This window comes from Haliaeetus leucocephalus, unplaced genomic scaffold (genome assembly GCF_000737465.1).
Source record: "Haliaeetus leucocephalus isolate CR32 unplaced genomic scaffold, Haliaeetus_leucocephalus-4.0 Scaffold92, whole genome shotgun sequence".
Taxonomy (NCBI): Eukaryota; Metazoa; Chordata; class Aves; order Accipitriformes; family Accipitridae; genus Haliaeetus; species Haliaeetus leucocephalus.
In genome coordinates this window covers 5,565,906-5,579,003 of record NW_010972528.1, presented here as the reverse complement: position 1 = coordinate 5,579,003, position 13,098 = coordinate 5,565,906, and the positions used below count along the sequence as shown (strand labels likewise).

The following is a 13,098-nucleotide window of genomic DNA, read 5'->3' as shown; positions in this document are numbered from 1 at the left end:
GGATAGCAGGGTAAATCCAGGTATTCTGCTTTCTAACTTATAAGGAAGCAAATAACTGAGTCATACTATTAGAAAACTGTAAGAAAAAATAATAAATTGTTTTACAGCTTAACAGTCAAGAATATTTTAATACCTGGTTTTATTAATATTAAACATGAATATAGCATATACAAAGGAGAACACAAACTGATTAAAGATATTTACAAATAAAAAATATAGAACTGCTTAAGAACATCATAGCTAGCATGTCATATTTCACCAATAATACAAAACCGCTCATATAATGTAGCCATGCTGAAAATATATGTAGCATCCAATGTACGATAGGAATTAATTTTTAAACAACTATTTATATGTCTACAATGCAGAGCGATGTATGTTATTTAAACCTTTTCCTAAGTTGTTTTTTTTTTAAGCCTTGGTCTCATTTATTAGGCACTATTCAAGTGAAAAATGGATAGTTTGTCATGACCAATTACTTCCCACAAATCATTCTACTTTGATGGGAATAAAATTAGTCTTTAAATTTAGTATTTAAAACAAAATATAATATGAAATTTCCTCTAACAGAGAGACTGGACACATGTATTAAAAAGAGAATACTAAATGCTTTCAAAGACTGTCTCTGGGAAACGGGTTCAGTGCTTTCATTTCAAGTGAGGAAAACAAAACATGGGCATGATACTTAGTCTATGTCAATATTCTGTCTTTACCATTTAATATTTAATATTGACTCTTTGAAATTAACACTACCCAGAGATTTGGAAGAATTATTGAACTCCTTCACAAGCTTTAGGATTAGGTTAAGTAAATGCATTGGACTTTACATCAGAATTTGAAGTCTCAACATAACTTTTATCATCTTTTTGATTTCTGAGATTAAAAAAAGCTTTTTTTAATTCCACAAAAAGTCCTCCATCTTCAAGAAGCTGTATATTCCATATTTCAATTTCCTTTTTGGTCACAATAAAATGCTAAGACTTTCATGTGAATAATAAAATTCCAGTTGACTCAAATGGTCCACGATAGTATCCCACAGAATTAGTGTTTTACAGAAAAAAGAGTTTGTGCTTTCTGCACACAACAGCAGCATTGAAAATGCCTTACTTCTAGGAACAATGTAAACAATGTTACTACTTTTTACATCCATGGTTTTAACTAATATATTGCTCTTGAAAAACTCCAAAAAAAGGAAACTTCTTAACTGTAAGATCAACTTGAATCCTATCTTTACCAATGCTCAAAAATATTCATGCTTTACTACTTAAGATTTTACGTATTTATTTCCACAGTCCACTTATTCCCTTCTATTTCAGGCAGAGAGCACATCAGATAAGCTATAAGCTATTGTCCAATAATCACAAGTAATCATCCATTTGCTATCAATACTTCAATCACTATCAATATCACTTGATTGACAAATACATTTATTGAATGAGAAATCATCCTCTTCTCTATCAGGTGCCAAATTCCTGTGATCATCCTATTAACAATGTCAGAACAGAGCTGCAAAGGGATGCTATCACAGGAATGTCAATCTAATTTAACTGTTCAGAGACACAAACATTACTCATTAAGTAATTATGATTAACAGGTCAACATCTTACATATACACATAAAAATGCATTACAAAAAATTATTCTAGTCCTTAACTGTATGCAGTGACTTTTCGTGTCAGGAACAACATCTTCTATTTTTAGGTTTTCCCCACAATGGTGTAGATGTGAGCATAGAAAGAGTGATAGGGAAATGCTCCCTGTTCCTTCTCGGAAGGGCTGGGACTCACAAAAGTGCATGCATTTTAGATTCTCCCTAAGACTTGGGGCAAAGAGATTTGTCTTTGTTCAACAGCTTTTTTGGAGTCAGATTTACATTGAGGAAGGGAAAGGCACATAGAATCTTCCCCCAGCATCAGTGGTTTTTGTCATGTGCTGGGAGGAAAATGCAATGGCACAAGGTTAGCACCATAATAAGGTTCAACGCAATCCCTTCAGCTCTGTCTAGAATTAAGAACACAGTAAACAAAAAATTGATTTGTGACAATGAGTACATCTCTGGTTGCTGCCGTTTTATCTAGTGCAGAGTCCAAATTCATCATTTTCAGAGCATGAATTCATCTTTAATGTCTTCAAAGGCATGAATAACTTGCTACAGCTTGAGACAATTCAATGATTAGATATTGCCTCTTCTATGCAAATCTGTAATATATTCATCAATACGTTGATTTTTTTTCAGAAAAGACAATTTCTAATTCAGTATAAAACATCAAACATTTTAGAAAATACTAAGTTCTTGAGGGATGTGAAGCTTTCCCACCACAACCATGACAACTATACACCTGAACTTAAGTGACATTTGCTCTTTGCTCATAATACAACTTTTGATTTCTTGAATAATATACTTTCTTCCCTTCAAATGGCTTGCCTCCACCACTCTTTCTGAAGAATAAACAAAAAATTGTTCAGTGTTTCTCCTGAAGTTGAATTGTTTTTAAAGATTTGGTTTTGTAACTTGCCTGTGGCACCACCTCAACTAATAGCTTTTAAAGATAAACTGTTTCTAGGGATCAATAAATACAAAAAAGCAGATATAACTGGAGCTGTTTGACTGGCAAGATACAAACTTCCTTAACTCCGAGTTGTATTTTCTCCCCAAGAAGTGGGGAAGGCTACATAAACAATATTGTTACAGTCCTGAACTAAGCTACACCCCTCTCTACAGCAGACTATTTCAAAGGAAGACTTCATTTTTTTTATTGTTTGAACACTCACCATTGATCATAGCACCAGATAAAATAAAAAGCAAATACCAACTTCATCAAATCTCAAAGTCAGTTAGCTACATCAGTACCAACTAGTCACACAATTAAGTAATTCAAATGTTCTGTAAACTTACAATTACCTTTCATTTCAAAAGGCAGCATGATCCTTAAGTAAATAAGCATGAAAGACAGAAAATTTCTTAATAAAACGAGGTCTTACTCTTGACATTTTTGGTATGCTAATACACATCAACATTTAAGATACAGAAATAAGATGAAATAAGTAGCAGTATTATGCAAAAAACTAAACAAAGATAAATATAATAGGTTTTCTGCTTTTATATATATCTATGCATGTATTTTTCTAGATGTAGATCACAGACTTCTGGTTTGATTTAAAAATGAAATAAATTTTAAAAATCTGTATTTGAAAGTTAATCCATTTAGAACCCCCCCCCCTTAATATAGGAAGAAAGCAGAAGTATCTGCATAGCCTTTTCATTTGTTAAGAGTGCATCTGTAATAAAAAAAAATAAAATCAAATTGCACATTTTAAATACAGCTGTTCTTTTTATTTAGAGCTTTAATACTTAACATTTGATACTGTCGTTCCCCACCTTGCTGCCGTTACAGTATTGTGTGGGGACAGTATAAACATGCAAAAATGACTGAAATTTGGTTCTCTCTCATATTACCCACAGCGTAAAAAAAATTATGCTTGGTGATATATATCACAGCTAATCAATACTCAAATTTATTTTCAAATACCATCCTTTGCTTTTTAGACCTCCAGTTGGAAGAATACTCCTTTCTACTTGTAAAGTCACCATAACTTACTGCCGTGTCAATAAGCTCTGATAAATACAGTCTTTCAAGTAAGCAACTAAGGAGCATTCATATTCATAACTACAAAAAATATTACCAGCTAGGTTAAAAATGGCTCCTGTTGATGCTTTTCCTGTGGGCTTATACACTCAGCCTTAAATCTGACTTTCTACTTAACTTAATATTCTGACTAATTAGTTTTATTTGTTACCTAAAAAGTAATGGGTTACCTAATGACTTAAGATTCTGTTGGTTTTGGATCATTTTAAAAGCTGGTGTTTGGGTTTTTTTTGGTATTATTTCTCCCTCTTCTTTCAGTTCTTCCATCAAGAAGAATGACTTGTAGTACATGCTTCTAATTATTACTTCAAAGTATATTTGACAAGCACTAGAAGTTGTAAATCCATCATTTCAGCATACTGCCTATTCAAGTTGCTATCATCTCAAACTTTATCAGTGGCAAGAGACAAAACGTAGGTCTTTCCTGGATTCTTCAAACTTTCTCTCTTTTACTTTAGTTCCTGTCTAATACTGACCATAATAGCAAACAATCACCTTAAAGATGGAGAATGGCAAATGCTCCTTTTAAATCTTAGATCCATCAGTAGTCTTTGAAAATACTGGCTACAAAGCTCTAGTAAGTTACCTTTATCTTACTCTGATAAGATAGTTCTGTTTCATAAATTTTATTTCTTTTTTTAATTAAATATGCTGGTGCAGCACTTTTATTTCTCCATTTTCTTATAGAAGAAAAGTACTAAGCAACTAAATTTAGATCTAGACAAGACTAAGAGAATACAAAGGATTAGTATTTCTGGCACAGTAGCATCAAGCCAACTTAGCAACACAGGGTAATACTAAAAACCTAAAATTTTAGTTCTCTAAATTTGGATTAGATATTCACAGAACAAGGCAGTTTAAGAAAAGCATTGAGCACTCAGAAATCTCCCTACAGTACACCAAAGGTACTCAAGTCCTGCAGAAAACAAATGTAAAGAAAAATCAAGACAGCCAAAATTTAAAATTGCAATAATGTCCAAATAATTTTCTTTCTTTCAATGAATGCAGATATCTCATAGGAGGAAATGCACTATTGAAATAATTGTACAAAAAAGGCACAATAAAAGGAAAAGTATTTATTGCTTTGCTATACATAAACTTTATGCTTTACACCTTCCCCACCTTTGCCCAAACATGTTTCATTGACCAGCAGAACCACAAGCAATTGGTATTGCCTTTTTAATGGTGTTTGAGAGATTTTCATGTCAAAATTAATTAGACCCTGAGATGTTAATTTACAGGAACTGATAATGACAGTTTTCAATAAACTGCTATTAGCGCAAGATAATGCACTCACAGTATCTGCAACAAAAAAAGAGACCAACACCACAGAACACACCAACAGAAAAAAACAAGACCACCACCAAATAACTAATTTTTGCCACTAATTGTCTTATGGGCACATTTTAAGACAACTTGGAAGCTGACAGTAGGAAATTTTATTGTGATAATTGAATGCTATATCATATCCTGTAAGGATAAAGTGTAGACATGGGTGTGAAAGGGAGGAGGGGACGGAAGAGAAAAGATTTTTTTTTTTTAGATTTTTTTTTTAAATATAAAGACCATGCCAAAGAAAATGCAAATTCCCAGTTTTGATGTCTATTTTGAGGATCTGAAACAAGGCTTTTAATCAATGTATTATACATCAAATTGATAATGTTAACTTCTGATTATTCAAATGTATGAAATATTCATAGAGAACTGTCCAAACTTTTACATTTCTCAGAGTTCTTTTCTCTATTAATTATCATGCCTGGAAGCTTTTTAGTAAAAGCAGCAGCCATCAGCCTGACTGAACCTGACAAGCTAGCAAGGCCCAATTACACTGGCACTCTGTGGCACTTTGATGTACTGGAAGCGAAAAGAGATAGGGGCAAATTGTATAGCACATTATGTTAATGACTTGATTTAATCCAGCCACTAAACTTTATGTAGCCTGTTAAAAAAGATGCTAACACTAATTACGCCACTTTGGAAAGGAAAGAAGGGGACAAGCATTTCATACCGACAAAGTGAAGCTCATAAATGTTGTAAATGAAATGAAACAAAATGAAGTAATCTATGATTAATTATACATCATAGACAAGAAGAAAAGAGAAAGAAGCAAGTGGTACAGCTAAGTACTGGAAAATCTGTTAGATACCCTTTAAGATCAACATATCTAAGAAATAACCATGAACTGTCTAATTTGCAACATGCAAAAAAGAAACAGTGTGATCTTAAATGGCTTAAACAGTTTGGCATACAACTCAGATTTATACGATAATTAGCATAACGATCTCTAAAAATCACAAGTTTTATTTACAGTGTTTGATTACCAGCAGGTTATTTATCTCAAAAGATAAAAGGCACTGATTCTTAATCTTAAAAAAAATACAAATTCAATAATGATTTTCACATGCTGTATTCTATAATTACCCCAAGATTTCAAATATACCAATGCCTAGTTTTAAAATGCAATTTGTATCAAACATGTTGCCTTAATAGTTTAGAGCTTTTGTTGTCTTATCTACCCTTCCGGAACACGCATTTTGTTACCAGATGAACAGATCAATGGAGAGAGGTACAAATTAATGAACCTGAAATGCATCTACACTCAAAATCCTCTCAGAAGTGTTCTCAAATAATTTTGATAAAATAAGATACAGGATGACTAGAAATGTATAGATCAACTGTATTATAGTTTGACTTAATGGTGATGAGTAGCAGTCATTTCAAGTTCTCAAAATTACAGGTGAAAAATTTTAACATTTTACATATAAACAATACAATTCTGTCTTCAAAGGTACCTTCTGTATCTTTCTGCAGCATATGTAAGTGATAGTATTTCTAAATGCCTTCTACAACTTAAAAAAAAAAAGGAGCAGTATTTCTCATATGAAGCATTGCTTCTTGTTGCTAGTTAACTTTGTAATATGTCACACAGCCTTGAAAAAAGGATTACAATAAAAATCATCAAACTAACTCTAGGTTATTACATTGCAGAACATTAAAAAAAATTAAGACTGATAGGATATGAAAGTACGCCCCTGGTCCCTTAAAAGAAGGCTAAGACAGACCAGAGAAGTATTAACTGTTAGAAGCATTATAATAAATTTTAAGTGCTAGTTTTATATTTTTTAAGACTGTTCATTCAATGTTAGATCTAAAAGCATGAAATATTTTTTTTTTTAGAGAACTATACCATTGAAATACTGTTTAAAGTAGATTTTCCAAATTTGTATATGCTGTGTTATTTTGTATATATGACTTTAAGCTCATTAATTGCTGGTTTTAAGAACAAATCAAGATAATATCATTACTGTACATGGCCACAAATAATAATAGAAAAAGAAGTACATTGAAGTGATTGGATAGTGTACATGTTCAGTTCTAAAAACTGTTGGAAAGTCAGGAACAAAAAGAAATCTGTGTGGATGAACTAGAAAATATATGCAAGGTTTGCATGTTATTAACATGCTAGTACCTCAAGCTTATGCAATTGCCATTTCAACAACATTCAATCAAGTCAACATACTGGGATGAAACACAATGGGTAGCTAAGCATTGTGGTTTTACTACAGGCCTTGACAAGTGAAATTATCCTCCCCTTCCTCAGAAATCACTAGAAGAAGCAGAAAAGCACATTTTCCTACATAAAGGCAACAGGTAGGACTGAACAAGACGACTAAGTTCTTTAGACATCATGTTGCAATAGTTATCTTTCGTTAGGGAGATTTTGTGCAGGACTAAACTTCGGATTCAGATTGAAACTAATTAGAAATGTCTAATTCTAAGTGTGTATGACAATAATGGAGAAGATGACAACAAATTCCCCCATTAAAAATACACCTATAAATCACATGCACAATAGGGTCAGGTTAACTTTTTTTTCTGTGAAAAGTGTCTATTTGAACTGGAAAGAGGAAAACATACATTCGTTGAAAATACCTTAGAATCTGACCTTAGATATAGTAAAGCTACTCTTAGAGGACATTAGGCTTAAAATATTTTTCTTAGACTTACCAAATAATTGCCATAAATACTCTGACTCACCTGTTTAATATTCTTGCATACTGGGCTTGAAACAATACAGTCATCACTGTCAGTTACTATTGATTCAATGGAATCATCTTCTTGCCTATCATCTTGATCTGGGGGAAAAGAAAAAAAAAAAAAGAAATCATTGTAGTTAAAAATCCCTATATTTGTAGTCCATCTGAGACTTGCTGAGAAACCTGATAGCAATATATTTGCTTTTCTAATAAATAAAGTGTAAGTACCAGGTAAACCTTCTCTTTGCAGAAGATTAACATTGGCAAATCAATGACCTTTAAAGTCATCTAAATTGTATTTTTTTCCAATTTGCTAAAAAAATAGTAATGTTTCCCAGATGAAAGTTGACGAGTGGAATGATGTAAGTCCTGTGATGAACTGAAGTATGAACAACAGTTACGTTTGCATAAGAATATGGCCTGAATTTGTGGATTTCCTCTGACTACGTTTAACACCATGTACATTTAAAGAAGAATGTACTTTTTTTTCTTTTTTTGGTAAAAATTAGTTCTGTATGCAGGTGGATTATTTTCTAAAGCATTCAGGTCTTTTTTCTCTAGAGCAATTTACTTAAAAACACAACAGGGATTCAACATCATGTTTTTCCAGTTTTTCTAATTAATTCTTATGCAGAAGCTGCAAACAACTGAACATAAAATTTTAGCATCCTGCTTGTGCTTTTACTTTAAACTTGGTATCATGGACTTGGTTTATTTCAATGATAAACAGTTCAAGCTTGGAGGTGGAACAGGATGACCCAGCTTTTATAATCTTTAAATAAATCTGCCTCTAACAACTTTATGTCACAGATGTGATAAGGCATACTACCCCTCTCCCTGTCTGAAAGGATTTCCGATATCAGCACTGGCTGTTATCTGCAGACAAAAGGAGCGTATTCATTAAAATAGTCTTTAGAACAGCATAGTTCTGAGGGAGAATATAAAGACATTTAAAATAGAAGCCAGGTTTCCTTTAATATTTTATGAATCTAGGTCAGATACCAGATTTTTGCATTCAATTACAATACAGTTTCCATTTGGGAAGAAAATAACACCACCATTTCTACCACCCAGCTTCAGCTATAAAGTACACCAGAATATCATTTCTGTCATGAAGCTTCTCATAATGAGGCAGCTCCCACTGCTAGTAAGAAATGCTTAAGAAAATGGAAAGAGACATAGGTTTATTAAGAAAATACAGTTACTTATTCATAAAAATGAATTCTACCTTCTGGTTCCAATTCTTCAGTAATTTCTGTCTCATCTCCAGAGGTAACTGAGCTTTGGTCAGCCAACTGCCCCTCTGACAGATGTGAGAGGTCTTCTTTTTCCTGTTGAATTTCTTCAGCCATCTGCTTCACCTCATCATCTGCTAGCCTTTCTTGTTTAAATTCATGTACCACAGGCTATATAAAAATAGATAAACTTACAGTCTTTATAACACTCCTTGAATAGTAAAAGTTAATAATGTTCAAAACTTGAAGAGTTATGGCTCACATTCATTATGCATAGCCTTTAAACAATTATATTGCTTATGCAGTGCAGGAAACAATGAGAAGTTGTCAACTGCAGTAACAAATAATTGATACAGTAGAAAGACAATTCTCTAATGATATGTATTTGTGAAAATGTAAGTATTATAATAATTTGGTACCTGTCAACATATATACAGCCTGTTAGATTTCCATTTATATTTCACCTCTTTCAGTTCTACAAGACTCAGCTTAAAAAAAAACAAACAAAACAAACCACCACCACTTTACTCAGTTGGCAATTTTATAACTTAAATTATACAATATTTTCTGTTTCAAAAGCAAACTAAAATCACATAAAAGAGAATAGGCTTTGCTACAAAATACAAGCATGTTATCTAAGGTAAAATATCTTCAGTGCATAACTTTGAAGTAATCTTATTCCCTTCTTTCTCTTTGAGTACAATTACACGGAGTAATACCTCATCAATGAATATAACATTACAGACATGGCATCTTCCATGGAAACTTGCTGGAGACCTATGCATTATTTATTATCCAACAATTCTCCTCTAGGACTGAATTTTCCAGAGAGGCACTAATGCCTCATCTCCCACCCTCAGAAACCATGAGGTAACTTTCAGCTGTCCACAGAACATCTGGGTTTTCCAAAACTGGACCTGAAGAGTTATTTCTAACACATTTGGAGCCACACAAAACAAAGCAATGTTAACAAACAATTAAGAGCCTTATTCTACAAATAAAGGTTATCCTTCAAGTTTTCGAGTCACAGAAAACTGACTTTATGTCTCTTATGCTCCTCTGTGGCATAGATGATGTCATAACCACTGTGTTTTAGACAATGTTGGACCATTCTTCTTAATTCCTTCAGTGACAGAGTTGCGCTTTGTGGATAAAATTTTCAGAGAGAGAATACTTTTTCATTATTCTACTTGACCAACACCACCTGTGATGGAAGTGAGACTTAACTTCTCAATCAAAGCCCCAGATAAGCTTTAAAGTAGAAAAGTGAAAGGAAGATAAGAGCCAGTGATTAAATGTTGTGTTACATCACTAGAAACCACAGTTTGCCAATCTGCCACAACTTACTTTCACAACCAATTGGACCATTACAAATTACAATATTTAATACTTTTCTTCTTCTTGGAATGCTATATATTTAAAAATATGCCAAAGTTACCCCATTTCTTCTTCAGTTCCCCTCCCTATATAATAGAAATTTTTAGAGGGAAGACAAAATAAACTTCATCCAAACATTGAAGGAAATAAGTAGAGATATTCCTCCCTTTCTAATGGCCAAAAAAAGATTGTCATCACAAGAAATCACTTTTTTCATATTTCAGAGAAGTTTGAGATCTTACTTTACCATACTTTGATTTTTGATGCATGACTCTGAAGAAATAACATACACCTGGAATTCAAATGCAATATATTATATAAAACCACAAAACCTGAATAATCATACCTCTGACACACTTGGAACTCTTGAAGCCTTCATCTTCTGTGCAAGTTCCATGTTATTTTCAACAACAGAGTTCTAAGTTATGGGTAAAATAAGGGGAAGCCTTTAATATACAGTAGACAATTAACATACAGAAGTAGGTATAAATTTACTGGTGGAGAAGCATTTGGACAGGAAATTATGTCCTCCTTTGTTTCCCTGCATTAGCATTACTGATTCTATCCTCTGCTATAGCTTCTACCTATGAGGCTGGACAACTCTTACAAATGGTTTGGTTGAGTCAAACCATTCATCCTATTATTTTAGCAAGTCTCCTTTTCTGAAAACAACTATTTGCTTTGGCATGTGTCACATTAATAACCAAGAACTAGATTCTCTGCTATTCAGAAAATGAACAGGAAAATGAAACAGACTGTTCCTATACCGTTTTAATCTGTTGAACTTGTAATTCTCTTGCATGGACGCTCTCTTGCCATTTCACCACAAGAGTCAGACATCAGAGAAGCCCCAGCTATTTCATTATTTACTTCTAACAGTACTTTTGTCTCTAGCCAGTCAGTAAGGCGTGGATTTTTAAAAGAGCTAGGGGACCTGCCCATCCAGTAACGAAGACTTCTGATGGAGACTGAGTAGCTGTCTCCCTTAGAAAATCCTAGTTGGTAAAAAATTGTTAACTTTGAGAAGTTACTGTTTGGGCAGCTGAAGATATGTTGCGTGTGTATATAAGGCTAACGTTTCAGTTTTCCATACATAAGCTCTTAAAACATTTGATTTCACCAACATTTGGGGGTTTTTTATTTTGTTGGTTTTTTTTTTTTGTCGTTTTTTGTTTGGTTGTTTTTTGTTGGGTTTTTTTTGTTTTTTTCTTGTTTTTTTTAAGTTAATAAATACAAGAGATCGACTTAATTCTTATTTCCAGTCTATACTGTATGGCTCAGAACAAAGTTTTAGTCATGGTAAACTAAAAAATAGCAGAACCACCTGTGAATTGAAAACTGATGTTAAAATTTCAAAAAATAAATCCAATCAAGGCATTTACAAATGGAAAAAAATGATCACAGCTAGTTTTTAATTAATTAATGCAACATTATTAACTAATAATAATACTCATAACCTTTTATAATTATCTGTTCAAGAACCTACCTTAACTTACTGGATTTAATTAAAAGAGTAAATACATCCTATTCTTAGTTCTCTGAAGCCAGATTATTTAAAATCAAATGAAAATTTACACCATACAGCAGGTATGTTAGTTAGTTCCATGCAGACTCTCCCAGAGTCTGGAAAGATGTACATGATAGTGCATCCCAAGTTCAGAAGTGTAATTGTTTTCACAGTGTGTGTAATCTCAGCTGATAAACCTTGTTTAAGAGGTGACTCTGAACTGTGTCAAATTGTGTATCTCATTAGCACAACACTTGGGATCTGTTTGGATCAAGCTGGTTTCTGTAGAGCCATTTATACGTCTGTGCAAGTGATACACTGTACAAAGACACTTCAGTTAATAGCCCAGAGAGCTGAGAAACAGTGCAGAGACAGTTCATTGGTCCTGTTAGAATCTGCCTTAAAGTCTATGAAATTTGAAGCTTGTAAACTGTGGAGGAAGCAATTCTGAGGGAGTCACACAAATATCCCTGTATTGTATCACCCACCTATACACAGTAGTATGCTATCATTCTTTGCCTGGGACATCCCAGTCTTGTGCTGCCAAAACAGAGTGTTCTCGATTATTAGTTCTACAAATTGTCCATACTGAGACATAAGTAGCCTTTCTTGCTTCAACATGCATGAGCTAAATACTTAAAACTTACTGCCTTCTGCATAGTAGTAAGATTCAGAAAAGACACTTTCTTGTCTGCCTGAGCGGCACGCTGCCTTGGTTTGGGTGTTGGTTTCTGTAAAAAAACAAATCTAGTTGAAGACCATTTATTGCCATATTTAACCATCTTATTTTACAGTAAATTTTGAGGGACCATAATTTTTCTCAAAGCTAAATCTAACTGCACTAAATTCAATTCTAAACAGGCAAGATGATATAGATTATGTTTGAATAAGCCATCCCCACAAATGGAGATATCTTTCAGAATTCAGGCACAAATGGGCACAAAACTCTACAGAATATCTATGGAATGCAATGTGAGTTCCAGGTGAGAAATAATTGTAGGACTGAAATCAGTGGTATCATGTATGTGGCAGAATGATTTATTATCATCATTTGTGGAGTGCTTGATTTCTTTTCTTGTTCTGTAGGCTTAGCATATCTTTGACACCTTTCCTCCTGCCACTCCCTTTGGAGAACTTCAACACAGAAACAGAAGAAAGACTGGTAATAGTTGCAAAATTAACAGAATGATCCAGAAATATTTCTGTCATGATGTTATAATACAAAAGAAAAAAAAAAAAGACAAAAAAAGAAGAAAAAGTGGTTTACTACTCTTCATGCTTTACTTTCTTGGTGAA

The 13,098-nt window shown here is 33.2% G+C and overlaps 1 protein-coding gene across 1 annotated transcript in view; it reads right to left on the bottom strand.

Moving 5' to 3' along the window:
- RPGRIP1L (RPGRIP1-like) overlaps positions 1-13,098 on the bottom strand; it is an 80,495-nt gene that overhangs the window by 19,026 nt on the left and 48,371 nt on the right. The window contains exons 19-22 of the mRNA XM_010584901.1: positions 12,450-12,533; positions 10,642-10,713; positions 8,912-9,089; positions 7,685-7,782 (exon numbers count right to left, since the gene is read on the bottom strand). Coding sequence (XP_010583203.1) covers positions 7,685-7,782; positions 8,912-9,089; positions 10,642-10,713; positions 12,450-12,533 — 432 coding nt within the window. The remainder of the gene's footprint in view (positions 1-7,684; positions 7,783-8,911; positions 9,090-10,641; positions 10,714-12,449; positions 12,534-13,098) is intronic.